This window comes from Geotrypetes seraphini, chromosome 4, assembly GCF_902459505.1.
Source record: "Geotrypetes seraphini chromosome 4, aGeoSer1.1, whole genome shotgun sequence".
In the NCBI taxonomy this organism is placed as follows: Eukaryota; Metazoa; Chordata; class Amphibia; order Gymnophiona; family Dermophiidae; genus Geotrypetes; species Geotrypetes seraphini.
This window is the reverse complement of record NC_047087.1, coordinates 197,699,146-197,718,339: the sequence shown is the minus strand read 5'-3', so window position 1 is coordinate 197,718,339 and position 19,194 is coordinate 197,699,146. Positions and strand designations below refer to the sequence as shown.

At 41.7% G+C, this 19,194-nt stretch overlaps 1 protein-coding gene across 1 annotated transcript in view; it reads left to right on the top strand.

Annotated features, from left to right (window-relative positions):
* CDH23 (cadherin related 23) overlaps positions 1–19,194 on the top strand; it is a 1,673,137-nt gene that overhangs the window by 708,510 nt on the left and 945,433 nt on the right. Inside the window, exon 10 of the mRNA XM_033942780.1 lies at positions 9,929–10,041. Within this exon, the coding sequence (XP_033798671.1) occupies positions 9,929–10,041 (113 nt within the window). The remainder of the gene's footprint in view (positions 1–9,928; positions 10,042–19,194) is intronic.

Below are 19,194 nucleotides of genomic sequence, written 5' to 3'. Positions count from 1 at the left end.
CTGGTGAAGCAGCTTACCTTACCTTGGACTGTAAATGTGCTCTTGCATACTATTTGGATCACACTAAGCCTCATAGAACTACGTATCAGCTCTTTGTGGCTTTTTATCCTAACGGACTTGGAGTTCCTGTGACCAAGAGTGTCATCTCCACTTGGCTAGTGAACTGTATCTCTGTTGCATCTACTGGGTGTAGGTTGATGCTAGAAGGCTGTGTTACTGCTCATAATGTACAGTCTTTGGCAACTTCAGTAGCCCATTTTAGCTCCACTTCTATTAAGGACATCTGTAAAGCGGCCACTTGGTCCTCAATACATACCTTCACTTCATAGTATTGTTTAGAGCAAAACTCCAGAAGAGATAGTTGATTTGGGCAAGCAGTTCTGTGTAATTTATTCTCTTTCTAAGTGCCAATTTTCCCTCCAACCCTTTTGGGTTTCACCAGGCTTGTGTTTGTTCATTGTAACTCTCTTTTTAGAGGCATGATCCTGGCAACTTGAGAGTCCCATCTGTGAGAATATTATGCCCTCGTCCTTGGACAAAGCAAAATTACTTACCTGTAGCAAGTGTTCTCCAAGGACAGTAGGTATATATTCTTATAGCCTGCCTACTTCCCCTAGTTGGCTTCTTAGCTTTGTTACTGAAGTGCAGGTCACACGAACCAATATCAGATGTTAAGGCACTTGCATGCGCGTGGTACAGACAGTGCCTTAAAATTTAAAGTGACAGTACACTTGGTATCTGTACCGGATTCCATGGATGACATCACCCATCTGTAGGAATATAGACTTAGCAACCAAATGGGACGCACGTTTTTGTTTTGTTTTTTAAACCAAGGCAGGATGCCTACACTGTAGGTGTTTGTTGCGATCGAGGGAGACGCATTGGGACACTTAAGCTCACCCAAGGCTGAGCGTAGGCATGGTATTGCCCGGAAGTGGCCATGGGCGAGCTTAAGCAGTCCTAGACATCTCCTAAGGGCCACGACAGCTGCCTGAAATGTAGGCCAGTAAAATGCTGAACCCCCTGCCCCCCCCCCTGTCGAAGCAGGAGGGATGCCCACTCCCTCCTATTCCCAACCCCTCAGAACCCTGATACCTCAAACCTTATACTCTTCCCTGACCCCTCCCCCAAGACTGAAGGCCCCACCCCCACCCCATACCTGATATGAGAAGGTCTGGCTGGAGGGATGCTTACACCCTTCAGTCAGCAGGCCCGCCACTCCAAATTGGTGGGTTTCCCCCTGCCTGATGCATCCCTCCTGCCTAGCTGCTTTGATGGGGGGCAGGGGTTCAGGGGTAGGAGAGAGTGAGCATCCGACCTATCCGACTGCATCGACAGGACTTGGGGGGGGGTTCCCTGCCACAGCCACTCAGCTGATTGCGGCAGGGGGATCCCCTTGTCACGATCAGCCGATAGCAAGGGATCAGGCGTGATTCTCTAGCTGGTACCTGTGATGGGCACTGGTTAGAGAATTAGGGTGATTAGGCGGGTTAGGGCAGACTTAATTCTGTATAGGATGCCGGTTTGTGATTCTTAGCCACTTCTTAGGCGGCTGCTGAGACTGGCATCTTATTCAAAATCTGCTCTCTACTATCCTCAGAGAACACCTGCTACAGGAAGTAACTTTGCTGTTACTGGTCTCCAACAAAATGAAACAGTGGTGAACTGGGTCGCTTTCAACAGAGATGAAGAGGAAGCTGAAGCTGGTAGCCTTTCTTGGTGAACAGACAATGTAGTTGCAATACCTTTATGTTTTACTCAAAAAGTATTATGTTAGGCAAGAACTTTTTTACTTTCACTTAAGTAAATTTTTAATGTGTTCTTCACTGCACTTTTACATAAGTATTAAAATATACATTTATTTGTACTTTGACCTAGTACTTTGAACAGCACTGGTCAAAATGGTAACTGAGTGACTGTTCTTAATTATACAATTTCCCTTTATTGGGCTGTCCAATACTTTTCCAATATACACGAGAAGGAATAGAAAAACAGTGAGGGAAATAGTCCATAAGAACAGCTTAAAATAGTTACAAAAAGAAGCAAAAGGTTTCAGTGGATTGGTCACTTTTGGTTTTCCCTGAATGGTACTCTCCACCTCAGACTCATTTATTGTGTTACACTTCCTTGCTGTGACAATCTCTATTGTCCTGTATGGTGCCATTATCCTCCTTTATGCTGGTCAGTAGCTCCTCTGTTTTACCAGTTACTATGGTCTTTTCGGGGCAGCGGTTAAGCCCGATGTTTCTCTCCTTGCTCAATACACAAACAGGCCTTCTGTGCTCCAGTCACAATTGTATCCTCTCTCTCATTCCCTTGTAGCTCTGTGTTCCCCAGTACATATTTTTCTTATTTCAGGAAACTACAATGTCTGTTTATAGAACCCACCCAGAGTCTTCTCTCCTGTTACTTGAACTATCAACACTCTCTAGCTGCACTGATTCCAGCTTTCAGTCCTTTCCCTTATAATTTTTTTTTTTACAGCAGTTTCACTCTGTTATTCTCTTCTCCAGAGAATCAAAATCAAGTCTCTCTAATGAGCAATCCATCCTCCTTTAAGGCTGCCTGCACCTCAGGGGACAGCTGTCGATCAGACTGCCAACCACTGATTAATTCAGTCTTTAAAGGGGGTTTTAGTGACAGAGAAACCCCTATCTATTTGACTCTTTTCCTATTCTATTAACGATTTGTAGCTCCTTTCAATTTTCTTTCTCTATTTAAATTAGATGAACCACTTTGATCATTCCCCTTTGGAAAGGCAGTACAGTATACCCTCGCAAATTTGCGGTTCTGAATTTGCGGACTCATTAATTTGCGGTTTTTCCCTCACTTCAGATTACAGCACATTTTCCGACTGGGACCGTTCCGCTCCAGACACCATGGGGGCGCGCTCGGGTCAGAGAAGAATTCACATGGTAAGCTAGGACCGAGGGAACTGTTGGGTCTGTGTTCACGTGCCCCCTTCTCACCTGTCGCTGTTCTGTCCCAGCTCCCGCGTGCTCCTGCACTGATTACGGTACTCATCCGATATTTGTGGTTTTTCAACGTTCGCGATCACTCTGAGAACGTAACCCCTGCGAATTTTGGGGGAATACTGTATACCAAGTACCAAATAAACATAAAAAGGCCTCTTTTTTTTCAATATGTACCATGGGACAGCTGTGAACCAGACTGGCAGCCCCAGGTCTGGAACCCTGTGTTGGTTATTTGAGACTACCTTTGAATTTCAAGAAGTGCCACTGAAGTGCCTCCTTCCCCAAGCCTACATTTATATTCCATGGTAGCCTAATGATCTTTAGAGCAGGAGCTATGCCCATACCAGCTACAGTCTCAAATGGCTGCTGCAACTTCTAATCTATCCAATCCCCAATTTCTGGGTCACTCTAGGCCTAACAAAGTTCAACACAATTTACAATTCACAATTCACGAAATTAACAATGTGGAGATTAAAAGTGTGTTTAGAGCAAACATACAGAGTGGAGATCACTGACATACTTGGGAGTAGGTTAAGGAAAAATTAAGAGACGAATAGGTACACAGAATAGGGCCTACATTTATAATTCCAAGAGCGCAAGTGAAGAGTAAGTCTGTTTTGAGTTAGACTTCATGTTAATTATCTATGGGGTGTGACTAGACTAATATATATAGGGATACAGTCGTAATTATCTGAAAAAATTATTTGTTCAAAAACGTACTGTAATTTAGGTTTAACAGAAGGATTTCATTCATTCACATCAAAAGATACAACAGACCAAAAATATAATAACTAGACGGAGAAAAACAAACCTCATACACAGGCGGCCAGGACTACACAAGTACCCTAAGCCACCTGTATCATCACTGGTTTGAGAAAAAACTCCGTACATAAATATATAAATGTCCTCTCATTCATTTCAAAATTCAAATTTTATATTTCCATTTTGTTATAAGTATCAAAAAAATGTATATAAAGAGAAGGAATTCCAGTCCAATCTGTTTAAAACTGTTTGTAATGGCAACAGCCTGGTATAAATATAGATGTAAGCACTTCTAAATAGTAACGTGAAAGCAAACAATATAAAACTTGGAAAAACTTATCTTAGTTTGCAGCAGCAAAACATATTGTTATCCAATGGTCGCTTCCCAACAGAAAGCACCTCTGTTTCTCCTCAAAAGGCTACTTCAGGGGGAAAAAATTATAATTGTTTAAGTAGGTGTTTTCTCCAAGCACTTCATCGTACCGAACTTATCAGGCTACTTCTTCTCAAGATGGCTGCAGGACTGAGAGACGCACCCGATTCATTCAAAAAGAGAGAAGGAGCCGGGCGTCATGACATCATCACCCCGTGATGTGCCATTTGCTGAGCAACAGCCTATGAAGGGAGAAAGAGCTTTTCTTGTCACAAAACCAAACCCATCAAAAAAGCACACTCTGAAGCTCAAAAAACAAAACAAGAACCAAAGCAAAAATTCAGCAACCATTCAAACTATAAGCGATTGGATCATCTACTAAATTTAAATCCGATTAGAAAACTTTAATAAAACGGTTGCCATTCATAGGTGGTATTCAGCCCTGAAGGATCTAAAGTTTGAAAGCGATTGGTCCATTGTTGTTCTTTTTGTCATAATAACCTTTTAGTATCTTCTCTTCTTAAAGAAATTGCCAGTTTTTCAATCAACCAACATTTCAAATTATTAAAGTTATGCTGAAATTCTATGCAATGGGCAATCATTGGAGCTGACAGTTTACGACTCTTAAGACAACTTTTATGCTCTGTCAATCTAACAGAAAAGGTATGAGATGTTTGACCTATATATAAAAGTTCACATGGGCATTGAATCGCATAGATAATATTATAAGATTGACAATTGGAATTGTGCCTTAACATATAACTCTTTCCATCAAAAGGATTGACAAAATTAGAGAGAGTAGCCATCACATTGCAATTTGAACAATGTCCACACGGGCTATGACCCGATATTATGTCTTCTTATTTAGGAAGAAGTCAGCAAGGATCTGAGTGTTTGGTTGTGAGCTGCATTTAGAGAGTCCTAGTTCTGGGGGTGCAGTCATAATATGAACTAAGCGAAAGAGCTTTTTGCTGTTGAAGTTGTTGTATTCTATTTCGTGAGCATAGCAAGGTTTTTTTCACTTCAGCAATATTGAATTTGTATCTATTGGTCGCTATTTTCCAAACAGTTTTGTGTTCGAGTGAATTATTGTTTTGCATGGTACCTCTACTCAGAAGACCACTAAGCCACCATGGAAAATAAAGATTTGGCTCAGGATAGCCTTTGGAGGGTGGAAGGTGCTCCCAGAAGGGCTGCTCTGCACAGGGAGAGGGATCAGAATTGGGGGGAGGTTACTAGTTCCCTTATATAGGACCCAACTGAATATTGGCTGAGACTCACATAAAGCCCCTTGGTCAAGAGCAGTTCAGTCAGACTTGAATATTTAATAGCTGTGCCCAAACATTTTTAAAAATGCTGACCGCTGCCAGTTGAATATTGACAGGAGAATTTTATACTTCCCTACAAAAGTTTAAGCTTAAATGCTACTGGGCCACTTTCTGAGAATAAACCACCTCCTATTCAGATTTGACTGGCATCTTATTTAGGATTACCAAACGTCCGGATTTCCCCGAACATGTGCTCCTTTTCAGGACATGTCTGGGGGCCCGGACAGCTTTTCAAAACCCGGCACTTTGTCCGGGATTTGAAAAGCTTCTGACATCAGGATGGCATCCGCGAACGCACGGATGCAACACAGTGATATCACGTGCAACGTCATAGTGTCGCATCTGCGCATATGTGGGTGCCATCCCGACACACAAACAGGTTAAGGGGGTGGGGCTGGGGGCGGATGGGGCAGAACTGGGCGGACCTGGGGGCATGGCCATGAGTCCAGATTTTCCTTCGGGAAAATCTGGTAACCCTAATCTTATTGGAACAGGGGCCCAGAATGCTCTCCCTGCAAGTGTAAGAAAGTACATTTTGGCAGCCTGTGTGCACTGCCCCCATGTTTTTCCTGTCAGCACTGCCTCTTCTACTCAACATCTGGCTTGATATCTAGAAGTCGGTGATGGCAGCAGGACTGTTTCTTTGATAGTGAGCGTAATATAGTAATATAGTAAATGACGGCAGATAAAAGACCTGAACGGTCCATCCAGTCTGCCCATAAGTGATACTCATTTAAAAAATACATGATTTGATTAACTTGTCTCCTCTTTGATAGTTCTAGGCCATAGACTATAAAGTCTGGTATTGTCCTAGGTTCCGTGCTTTTGTAAAAGGAAGGGGTGGGGGGTTAATGGTTAAAGAGTTAAAAAGTGATTTGGTGGGAAAACAAGGGTAAAATGTAGTAGATATATCACCTTCATGTGGTACAACCAAAACAGTTTATATTTATTATCCCCTCCCCCCCCTTTTACAAAACTGTAACGCAGTTTTTAGTGCCGGCCTAGGTAGTAACAGCTTTGATGGTCATAGAATTCCTATGAGCGTCAGAGCTGTTACCGCCATGGCTGGCACTAAAAACCGTGCTACAATTTTGTAAAAAAAGGGGGGGGGGGGTGTATATGCATGTATTTTCTCTGTGTCTTCTATCAAACTACGATAGCAGTTTTTAGCACGGGGAGCCGCGCTGAATGGCTCATTCTGCTCCCGACACTCATTGAGTTCCTATGAGTGTCGGGAGCAACACGGGCTATTCAGCGCGGCTCCCCGCGCTAAAAACTGCTATCGCAGTTTGATAGAAGAGGGGGGTAAGTTTTTGTACCTGGGACAGTAGAGGTTTAAATGACCTGCCCAGGATCACAAGAAACTGTGTGAAAACAAGGCAAGAGGTGCCTCAATTAGGCATATAAGAAGCAGACCTGGAAACTCTAATGCCCTGATTTCTACTGACAATTCAGAGATGACATTTAAAAAATGGAATTATATTCTGAAATACTCCCTGAAATGACTTTTTTTTTTTTTTTTTGCTTCATCCAAAAAATAAACTGAAATGCACAAAGGACTGGTTCTGAGGCTTTTAGTCTCATATGATGACTTTGATGAGAACAGTTTTCTTTCTTTTTTCTCCCCCTGTAATGCCCTGTTCTCCTGGGCAAATGCAGAAAAACAATTCACTAGCACTTCTTGCAGTCCTTGGGAGTCACATATTGCTGCTGCTTTGCTTGACTGAATGCTGTTGCCTGGTTTTTTTTTTTTTCCTTCCTTCATACACAGTGTCTTAAAGAGTGCACAAACTCTTTGCGTCTGAAATGAGTGATTAGGACCACAGAGCTGTTATTTGCTCACTGATTGTATCAAGCGCCTGAAAGCTTTGAAGAGGGTGCACTCTCTAACCTGGAGAGCAAAAAAGCCTCCATTCCATCCCGTCCCTTTCACCCACCTAATTATACTCCTTCCCTCCTTTTAGTAACTTTGCTTGGCATGATTGCCTTACCTGCTGGGAATAGCTAACTCTTCACTTGGTTTTCTTTCTGTAAGTCAAACCCATTGACTTGCCTTATCTGTGCATTGCAAAATTTCAAAGCCTTCAGTGAGAGATAGAAAGGTGGGAGGGTTATCCTATCACTGACATACCTCTAACTACACAAATTCTACAAAAAAATATGTAATATATTTATGCTTGAAAACACACATATCTAGGTGCTCCTGGAGGTAAGAATTTCAATTTGTATTTAATAACATGACAAGATAAGAACATAAGAATTGCCGCTGCTGAATCAGACCAGTGGTCCATCATGTCCAGCAGTCTGCTCATTCGGCGGCCCTCTGGTCAAAGACCAGTGCCCTAACTGAGACTAGTCAAAAGTTATCTAAGTGGTTTACTATACAAAATAAACACACACACACACACACACAGAAGAAAAAAGACAAGAGACGGACAAGAAACTAGAACTGTTAGAATACAATCAAATGAAAAATATGAAAGGTAAATTAACTTTACAAGAGGGCAAGGGGAAGGCACAAACCATAAGAGGTAGGCTTAGGACACTTTCCACAAAAAATTCAAGACAACCAGAGCTTTTTCTCAAGATACATTGCAAACAAACTCATATTGTAGGGCAGAGATGCTCAATGTCTGTCCTTGCGGTCCTTTTCAACCCAGTCGGGTTTTCAGGATGTCCCCAATGAATATGCATGTGATCTATTTGCTTGCACTACTTCCATTGTACGCAAGTAGATCTCTTGCATATTCATTGTGGAAATCCTGAAAACCTGACTGGGGTGCAGACCTCGAGGACCAACACCAAGCACCTCTGTTGTAGGTATAATTGTAATGTCCATAATGCAGTTGTTTTGGCACAAAGGTCAGTAAATGAATGTTAAAGAACTATACATAAACAAGTATATAAGGCGGTAGTATATATTTTTATAAGGCTAAATATCAGAGAAGCTTCAACCCATATAGCCTCAATTAGAATTAGTATATATTCTTTTAAGACCTCAGCAGTACAAACTGTGAAAAAGTTTTCATTCACAGTATAATTTGCACTAAAGTCTTCATCGGTCAGAATTTTCTATCAAATCTTATTTATTTAATTTATTCATTTTTATTTATTTTTCAAAATAGGTTAAGAAAAAATACTCATCTCTTTATCAGAGCATAGCAGGGGTTCTTCACCGACATAGGCTATGTTTCGCCACATAAGGCTTTATCAAGGTAATCCCCTGATAGAGAAGAGAGATATATCGTAGTTATTATCTTAGAACATATACTCCACGGTTCTTATCAACAACTCCTAGGAGTATCATTTCTAGCTACTTTATATGGGCTAGAAATGATACCCCTAGGAGTCTTGTCTAAATCTTGTCTAAATAGTTGCCAAAAAACAGGATCACAATTTACCACTTAAAAGCCTAAGTGGATCACAGCAGCAGCATAAAACATTACAAAATCTCCTCACATCATGTTGTTGCCAGTTCATAGACAAAACCACGGAAGACAAAGGTGCGCGCCGACAATTGAGCGCAAGATGGATGCGCGCACCGAAGAAAATGACAGTTTTTAGGGGCTCCGACGGGGGGTTTTGTTGGGGAGCCCCCCCACTTTACTTCATACAGATCGCGGTGGCGTTGTGGTGGTTTGGGGGGTTGTAACCACCCTCATTATACTGTAAACTTAACTTTTTCCCTGTTTTTAGGGAAAAAGTGAAGTTTTCAGTAAAATATGGGGGGTTACAACCCCCCACAACACCCCCACAACGCGGCGCGATCTGTATAAAGTAAAGTGGGGGGGTTCCCCCCACACACCCCCGTCAGAGCCCCTAAAAACAGTTATTTTCTTCGGCGCGCGCCTCCGCACTGCGCTCAGTTGTCGGCACACGCCTTTGTCTTCCGCGGTTTTGACCTGACACCGTTGTTGCCAGCTATAAATGTGAGTCATGACCATGCTTCCCCCCAGATTCCACACATGTGTATGCCTACCTGTAAAATGTGTGCTATGTAAGATACATATGTATTTACAGAACAACATGTAAGCAGAGCTTTGGAATTTATGAAGAGATGGTGATATGATAGAGATCTACAAAATACTGAGTAGAGTAGAAAAGTGTCAAGAAAAGTGTGGAATAACTTATAAGTTCCATGGCTCCACATCATTTTCCTCTTGGCTGGGCTGAGAACTTTTCAGCAGCCCCTTGCAAGTGGGACATAAAGTGTTTGGCAGCTGTAAATGAATTGTCGGGTTTTCATCTTGGTAATGAGCTATTACATATTTAAATGAATGATGAAAAGTACAGTAAAATAAATCAAAATGTGCACTAATTGCAGAGTTATCTGAATTTCTCTCTTTTTAGGTGGTTTATTCGTATTAAAAATTATAGCCTCCTGATTGTCCTCTACCTTCCATTTATTGTCTCTAGCCTTGAAGAATCAATTTTGAACGTGTGCTTTTTATTGTTTGTTTATGCATTTATTTATTTATTTTGCATCACAGGTAACACCAACAGCATCTTTGCACTGGACTATATCAGTGGAGCTCTAACTTTGAATGGGCACTTGGACCGAGAAAATCCTCTCTACAGTGCCGGCTTTAGCCTTACTGTAAAGGTGAGCATGCTATTGCCCAAGAGCATCTTGAAAACCCTGGGAAACCAGCAACAGTGTAAACATTGCTAGTTGCACAGGGGCATAGCCAGGTACCCAATTTTAGGGGAGCCTGAGCCCAAAGTGTGTGGCCCTGATAACCCCATCCTTTGCTCATTATCAATCCTTCCCCTCAACAACTCCACTCCCCTAGCACGCCGGTACCTTTTAAAAGTTCTTCACTGGCAGCGAGCGGCAACTCGTATTCATTTCTCGAGCCGGCCTCGAGCCTTCCTACTGAACTAGTCCTGCCTATGAAGAAACAAGAAGTTGTGTCAGAGGGAAGGCTTGGGGCCAGCGCAAACAGCAGGCATGAGTCACTGCTAGCAAGGAATAGAAGGCTTTAAAACAGGGGTGTCCAACCTGTGGCCCGAGGGCCGCATGTGGCCCTATGAAGTATTTTGTGTGGCCCCGGTCGAGGGCGATGCACTGTTTTCCTCTGCTGCCCCCAGGTATTTACCGTCTTGCCAGCTCCCTCCTCTGTCTTGCTGCAGCGTTTGTGCGGCCCCAGAAAAAGTTTTTCAGCCAGTGCGGCCCAGGGAAGCCAAAAGGTTGGACATCCCTGCTTTAAAAGGTGCTGGGAGGTTGAAGGAGTGGAGTTGAGAGACCCAGTAATCTATGGAGAAGGGAAGGGAGGAATGTCAGGAGTCCTGAGCTGGCAGAGGCTTGGGGAGCCCTACCAACCATATCATAGCTGTGCTGCTCTTGAGTGGGCACGGGCCTTCCTTTGGTTAAGCCATAGGTTGTAGTGATGAGGGCAGTGCACCAGAGACACCAGGGTAGTGGACTCTCTTGTTTCTGAGTTTTTAGGTGATCATTCAAGGTTGGATGAGTACCAATCAGGCTTCTCCACAGAAAATGCATGATGTAGTATATTCAGTTTTAAGGTGTTTCAGTAGGGGAGAGGATGTGCTCTTACTATTATTAGACTTCTCAGGTTTTGATTTAGGCAATCATATCATATAAAGATGAGGTGTGCTGATCTTAGGCTGGCTGGAATTGTTCTGGCCTGGATTTCTTGATTTAATTCTATAATGGCATCTGGGTGCCAGCCTGATTCCATTACAGAATGCTCATGTAGGCCGATGTTTATGTGCTCACATAAACCACATCAATAGCAGGTGTATTTGTGCCTGCCTAAATGTGGCACTTTAAAACGTGATGTACAGTTTTCTGTAATTTACATACATGAATGGGAACTACTGGTACTAATTATAATTTCTATTGCGCTTAAAGGCATATGCAGTGCTTTACATTTAATATTCAATAAGCTGTCCCTGCTCGAAGAGCTTATAATCTAATTTGGACAGAGAGAAAGGACATCTCAGGGTTGGAGTTGAATACCACTAGAGACCTGCCCAGGTGTACATTCCCTATACATTTACACACTGTGTCCTGAAGCTCAAGGAAGGGACAGTACTTCAGTCATCATCAGTACTAATGCTAGTCTGTTTGAGAAATTGGCTCAATAAAGCAAAGTGATGATGAGTCCTGACTATGTCAATGTGTTAATTATCTATCCGATACTCCAAGAGCTTTATGTTAAAGCAGGGTAGCACCGCTCTTATACCCATGAAGAAAATTTGGGCCCTGTTTGAGATGCTTTCCACAAGCCATTAAAGCTGCTGCCTGAAACAGTAACCTTAGTTACCAGCCATATACTGTAGAGCTTACTCCAAAGATGAAGAAGCAACCATTGATGATAGATGCTCCACTTGAGAGCACGCTACCTAGCAGATTATTAGCACAGCGAGGCATTTTACCCATCTCTGATCTGAAAACAAATGAAGTGCAGGTGTGGATATGAAATTAATCCAAGAATGAGATCACTATAAAGAGGATCAAAAATAGCCCATGTATACTGTAAAGAGTGGAATCCATCACTGCAGGCTGTTCTCAGCAAACAGCATCAACATCAAAACTTGATCCATCCTTGTTCAATTTTGGGGACCTCCTTATTGGAAGGATAGATTGATACAGCAGCTTTTAAACAGAAGCAATGTATTCTCAACACATGAGTGGGATGGATATAGGTTTGACCAAAGAAGCAGAACATCCCATACCTCTGTCTGATTCACACCTCTTCTGGGAGAGATTGAGACGGTTGACACACGCTGATAGGGCTAGTCTTGGCTATGGCGCTAGACTAGTCTTAGACCAGAGGGCCGCCGCGTGAGCGAACTGCTGGGCATGATAGACCAATGGTCTGACCCAGCAGCGGCAATTCTTATGTTCACTATCAAGGAGAATCAACATCAGTAATTTTTCTGACCCATGGGTGCAAGTACCAGAAGACGGTGTCAGAGCCTTGTGCCAGCCTACTAGTGAGGGTGAAGCAGGGAGTGTCTGCCACCGTCTTACTTGTGGCTTACAGCAATGTCACCAGCCTAAGTGAAGATGGCTTACCTTCTTTAAATAAATCTGACCTGCAGAAGGCCCAGAGAAATAATTTAGGTTTAAAGCCAGTGTGGAAAGCCAAGAAGTACTTTAAACCTATTGAGTCTATAATGTCAAATCACCCAGAAGTACCTCTTCTACTTCATGATTGGGACCTTCTGGTTATGTTAGATGATTTGTTATATCGAACCACCCAAGATGACACCTGCTGCCCCAATAAACTGTTGGTGCTGCCACAGAAATGTTGTGGTTCTGTTTTAAGAAATTTTACACGATGAGACAGGCCATATGGGTGTGGATCACACCACTGCCTCCTGCCGCTGGCCCCATCATTCCCCGAAGCTCCCCAAACACTCACTAACTCAACCTGATACTCCCCAACACCTCAAGATTCCTATGACACTCCCTGACCCCCACCGAATGCCCCCCTCCCCGCAGCTTAATATGATGGCCAGCAAGAGGGATGCCCTCTCCCTCCTGCTGGCTGGCCCGCCACTTCCAATGGTGGGCTTACCCCTTCCTGGTGCATTCTGGGATGCACGGGGTAGGGGCCTAAGGCTATGATTGGCTCAGATGCCTAAGGACCCTCCCAATCGGAGTCCTAGGCTTCCTTCCCAGTGTATCCTGGGATGCACTGGGAGTGTGGCCTAAGGCTATGATTTGCCAGATCCCTAAAGCCCCTCCCATGTGCTAAAGACACGTCTTTTCGCTCTATAACCCCTTGAAACCTACCTATTCTAAGATCTGAAAATTTTGCTGTAATGTCAACTGTATGTCCTATAGCTAAATTGTAAACTGCAATGATTCCTAGCAGAAAATTGTGGGATATAAGAGACTGTATGGTAAGATATGGTGGGTGAGAAGGAAAAGGAAAGAAATCTCCATGAGGATATGCACAAAAAAAGACACAATAAGTAGGATATCAAAAGGCCACCAGCAAATAGTAAAAACCTTTTGATTTTTAATACCCCACTTTTTGTGCATACTTCTAGGTGCCAGGTTATAAAATTGCCTTGTTTAGTTATAGAATGAAGCAGTTTATGCCATTACAGCATAAGTTAACTAAGAAGCATTAAAGCTTCATTGTTAAGGCAAACCTAGAGGCCAGTGCATGTGGCTCTTAATTTGGAAAATAGAAAAATCAACCATTTTCTGCCTGCAGGAAAAATTGCCTTTTTTTAAAAAAAAAAGTGCAGAGGGGTTGGAGGCCAGAGGGAGTGAGCATTCCTCCTGTGATTTTTTTATTTATTTTTAAATATGGGGGTCGGAGGGGTTCACATGGGGGGCCAGTGTGAGAAAGACCCACATAAAATACACACTAGAGCCACTTTGGCCACAGCTTAGTCAAAGGACCTTTAAGTGTTTTTGACTATCTTCTTCTATATCAAAAAGAAGAGATTTTTATCCAAGATGAACTTACTGCAAATGCCTTTTGAACATATCATGGCTAAAGAGATATTAGCTTGGACTCACATGCATGTTTTCCAATTGAAATCAGTTTGGGCTAGTGTAAACTCCTATATGTGAGAGTTTGCATGACCCTCAGACTGTGTCCTGGGGATTACAAGACTATAAATATGGAGAATATATTGAGACTGGCTTTGGAAAGTAAAGAATTCTTTCTGGAAAGAAGTAGCAGCTGGTCTTGTAGCTGCATATCTTCCCAGTTACGCTATCCTTCTTTAAGGGCCCCTTTTACCAAATTGAATTGAATGGGCTGCGTCGCATTTGCCATGCCGCTTTGTAAAAGAGGCCCTAAATGAATAGTAAATTTCACCCTACTGAATTCATTTTGGATTTCCAGTAGTAAATCTATATATTCACTGATATTTCTTTATGGCTATCAGGGGTGTCACTTTAGGAAAAGTAGATAAAAGAGATCCTGTAAAGGACAGCATATTAGTGTGGCAGTGTAGCCCCAGTTGCCTATCTGAATTGCCTTTTTATTCCCTTTCTTTTTCTCTGTATCTTTCTCATCCGCAATGCTTTAATTAAAATCATTATAGAACTGGGCAATTGGTTGGAAACATAATTCAAGGTTTGCTGTATAGCCTCAGTGAGACTGGTAGAAATCGGCAGCTCCATTGATTGGGATGGTCCTGGGCTGGAGTGGAAGTGCACAGATCATTTTTCAATCTTGGAAGGGGCAGTGCTTGTGGAAAAAAGTGACACGTAATTACAGAACTTGACCTCCAATGAGATTTTTTTCAACCTGTCTTACTCGTTCAATAGACCATTATCATTAGTTTTGTCCTCTAGAAACCTCACACTTTCGTTTTCTGTCTCATCTAATTACAACTGGGAAAAAGACTGCGGCTATTTTTGAATGGGATGAGGACAGCATACTTGCAGAGTGACTAGCAAGCATGGCTCCTGTCATGTGCAGCCACAGCCAAAGATGTCACCGTTTTGCGCGTGCCGGTAACACTGAGATATGCAAATGAATGCCTTTACAACAGGGGTGTCAAAGTCCCTCCTCGAGGGCCGCAGTCCAGTTGGGTTTTCAGGATTTCCCCAATGAATATGCATGAGATCTATTTGCATGCACTGCTTTCATTGCATGCTAATAGATCTCATGCATATTCATTGGGGAAATCCTGAAAACCCGACTGGATTGCGGCCCTCGAGGAGGGACTGTGACACCCCTGCTCTTCAATGTGTCTAGGCTGCTTTTCATTGGTGTCCTACATCTACATATCTCATGTTACAATATCAATCTATTAGAAATATTAAGTTGAAAAGTGTACATGAAAAGTCTCAAATTTCAAATGATAAATTTTGGAAATATGCCCCCATCAGCAATTAGATCATGATTTTCCTATATTCATTTTCATAAACAAATGAAATCATATTTGTCCTCAAAAGTTTTGTCATGATATCAAGTTGTTGTTTTCTTTAGTTTTTAGTTTTAATTTTGTTACAGTTTGTAATTCTGGATTGTTGGTTGTCCTTCTCTTGCTGTTAACTCGTTCACTCTGAACCTAATTTTAGGGATAGATCTAATCTAATCTAGTATTTGAGTATAGCTATGCCTAAACAGGTTCAAGGTAACTTATATAAGAAATTACAGAATGTGTATACTACATTATAGCAATTTAAGGAGGGCAGAGTTATGAATGGAGTAATGGTTCTGTGACTGTACTGGTATTACATTTTAGTTGAGTATGGGATTTAGTGACATTAGTTATTTCAAGTTAGTTGTTTTTCAGAATCTGTTGTAGAATATTTCCATCCTGATGTCAGTTGGGAGGTTGTTCCAGGTCTTGGTACCAAGGTAAGTGTAGAGCGAGTCGAATGTGCGTTTGTATTTAACCCCTTTGGGAGATGGAAGGAGTAAATGAAGCTATTCTAGTTTTCTGGTTAACGCTGACCAGGAATTAACGAATAAATTTGAGTGGTTCTGAGGTTTTTGTATATATAATTTGGAACATTATACATGATAGATGCGGGCTAAAAGTATCCATCATCATCAACATCATCATTTATGAAGCTCATGGTTCAAGCAGTAGTTAGTAGAAAGGTAAATGAATAGAAGAGATGCTATGGGGCAGTTCTATGACTGGGCAACTTCAGGTAGGTGCAATAATGCTGAGTGCCAATACTAAATTAACAACTGCATGCCAAGATATGGTTATAGAATACTAGTAAGTTGGCATCAACGAATCTACATTTAGGTGTACCCACTTACTCCAAGACTACATGCATAATTGGAAGCCCTGCCAATGCTTCTTCCCAATGCATGACCTTTCCCCTTGCATTTACATGCTAAAGCATTTGGAGACATACTTTATAGGATATTGCTGAGACCTCTCCCCAAATTCTATAAAGTGTTTCTAAAGTTATGCCTAGCTGATGTAGGCGCCTAACTTAATTAATAGGTCAAATCCACATTCATAATTGGCACTTAATACCTCTTAATTGATACTAATTTGAGTTAGTTGAAAGGCGCCTAACTTGGTAGGCATGATAGTACAACAGTTAGGTACCTATTGAAAAGCGCGTAGTTAAAGGTGGACATGGTTAGGGGCAGATTGTGAACATGGTTTTTAGTTAGGCGCCTGTTTTTGAGTTAGGAACCGTTGGGTGCCTAACGTAGGCCAAGAAAAGCCTGGGGGGCGGGTAAATGTTAGAACACTTAGCACCACTTCAGCATGCTTTGGTGGTGCTAAGCATGATTCTATTAAAGAACTGCATTTAGTGCCGCACTAGTTGGCATTGATTTATTTTAGGTAACATATATAGAATCAGGCCATCTGTTAGCAGTTATGCGCATAAGTACTTGTACTTTATGTGGCCGATATTCAGACCGTGGGAGGCTGGCTGGCTAATTCTCATAGTCAGCACTGACCGTAATTATTAAATGCTGGGTCGTTTCCGGTGACTGGCACTGAATATCTCTCTTTCTCTCTCTCTCTTTTTTTTTTTTTTATTGCTGGTGATATCTTAACTTGCTAAGTTAATAGTCAGTGCTAACCAGTTAAGTTTATAGTAGCCAAAGATAGGACTGTTATTTAAGTGGCCTGATTTGGCTGCTAAATTCCTGGCTATCATATAATATAGCTGGTTAACTTTTAGCCACTAACTAGGAATATCCAGTGGAGATAACTGATTATCTTGAACTGAATATTTGCACTTAACCATCTAAGCGCTATTTAACCGGTTTTTGGCCAGTTAAATAGTGCTGTATATCAGCTGATATAAATTTAAGCGCACATTATGACAATTTGGGCTTCTTTTACGAAACCGCGTTAGCGACTTTAGCACGTGCAACTTTTCATCACGCACTAACCCCTGCGCTAGCCGAAAAACTACCACCTGCTCAAGAGGAGGCGGTAGCGGCCAGCGCAGCCGGTGGTTTAGCGCGCGCTAATACGCGTGTTAAACTGCTAACGCGCCTTCGTAAAAGGAGCCCTTAAGTTTAGATACCCTGTTACAGAATGAGGGTATGGGGCATGCAATCAAAAAATTAAAAAATAGTCCAAAAACCGTCATAAGTAATCACTGGAATATCCAAGTGCTGATTTTCAGATCCTTTTTCTGGATGTCTAACAGGGTGTTTTGCCCGCTGCGTGTCCAGAGTACTAGGGGGCATGTTGGGAGGCGTGTTATGATAGGACTTTAGGCATGTTTCACTTGGACATCTTGTGATGTTAGTCAAACCTTTCCCAAGACATCCTGGACGGAATTTAGACTTTCTGAGCTAGACATGTTTTAGAAGTGTCTAAGTGCCACAAAGGTACCCAGACTGACTAGATGACCACTGGATACATGAAGATATCGCCCTCCCCCACTGGTCATTGACCCTCTCTCACCCCCCAAAAAAAATCTGGATGAAAGAGTACATACCTGTCTCAGGAGCACCTTGCAAGTTGATCAAGGTACGGTGTTAAATCTTCCTGCTTCAGACTTGCTGCAGGGAGAAGCAGTTCGCTTGGGAGGTGCGGTTGTCCTCAACCCCTGCCAGCATCTATAACTGCCTTCTTTATCTGCCAGATCAATGCAATTTGTTGAGGAGGTTGCCTTGAAGAACTCTGTAGGGTTACTGGAGGTCACATCGGGATTATCCAAGGGTTGAGAGAAGAATCCCACGAGAATTGTCCTGATACAGGAGGAGATGCCATTGGAGATTGGAAGACCTTTAGAATCTTAAGTATCAGCTGCTTCAGAAATAGTTCCATCACAGTCCTAATCTTCCCTTTTTAAACTGCCAGTGATAACTTTGGAGTCCCTATGGAATGTTCTGGAAGATTGGATTATTTGGTTAATGCCTGCTCAGCTGATCTGAAAGTGTTATCTAAAGATCTGCAGATTAAAACACAGGATTTTGAAAAATGCTTGGGATCACAAACAAGGAAAATAGAGATAATTGAAAAAGAAATAGAGGGTTGCAAGAATAATATAGAATTATTGATTAAAGATAAAACTTTAACTAGTAGGAGGATTGAATGTTTAGAGAATTATACTAAAAGTAAGAATGTTGGATTTTCCTAGATTTATTCAAACATTATTTGATTAAGATTTTGAAGATGCCATCTGAAATGTTGCCACCTATAGCAAAGAAGGAAAAAGACAAAACTCCAATGGAGTTTTGTCTTTTTCCTTCTTTGCTATAGGTGGCAACATTTCAGATGGCATCTTCAAAATCTTAATCAAATAATGTTTGAATAAATCTAGGAAAATCCAACATTCTTACTTTTAGTATAATTCTCTAAACATTCAATCCTCCTACTAGTTAAAGTTTTATCTTTAATCAATAATTCTATATTATTCTATTAATGAAGGAAAGAGTAATGATATCAAGGGAATAAAAAGGAAATACATTACATAAATAGAAAAGCCCATAATGCTTAAACAGCAAGTCATAACTAACATCAGCTAATTATCTCATTAACAGACCAACCAGGAAGTATCCTTAGTTTAGCTAAATGGTAGCAACATGCCATAGTACCGATCCAGGGCAAGCAATGGCTTCCCCCATGTCTGTCTCAATAGCAGACTAAGGACTTTTCCTCCAGGAACTTGTCCAAACCTTTTTTTAAACCAGCTACATTAACTGTTCTTACCACATCCTCTGGGAATGGATTCCAGAGCTTAACTATTCTCTGAGTGAAACAATATTTCCTCCTGTTGGTTTTAAAAGTATCTCCCTGTAACTTCATCAAGTGTTCCCTAGTCTTTATAATTTTTGATGGAGTGAAAAAAATATATATATATCAATTC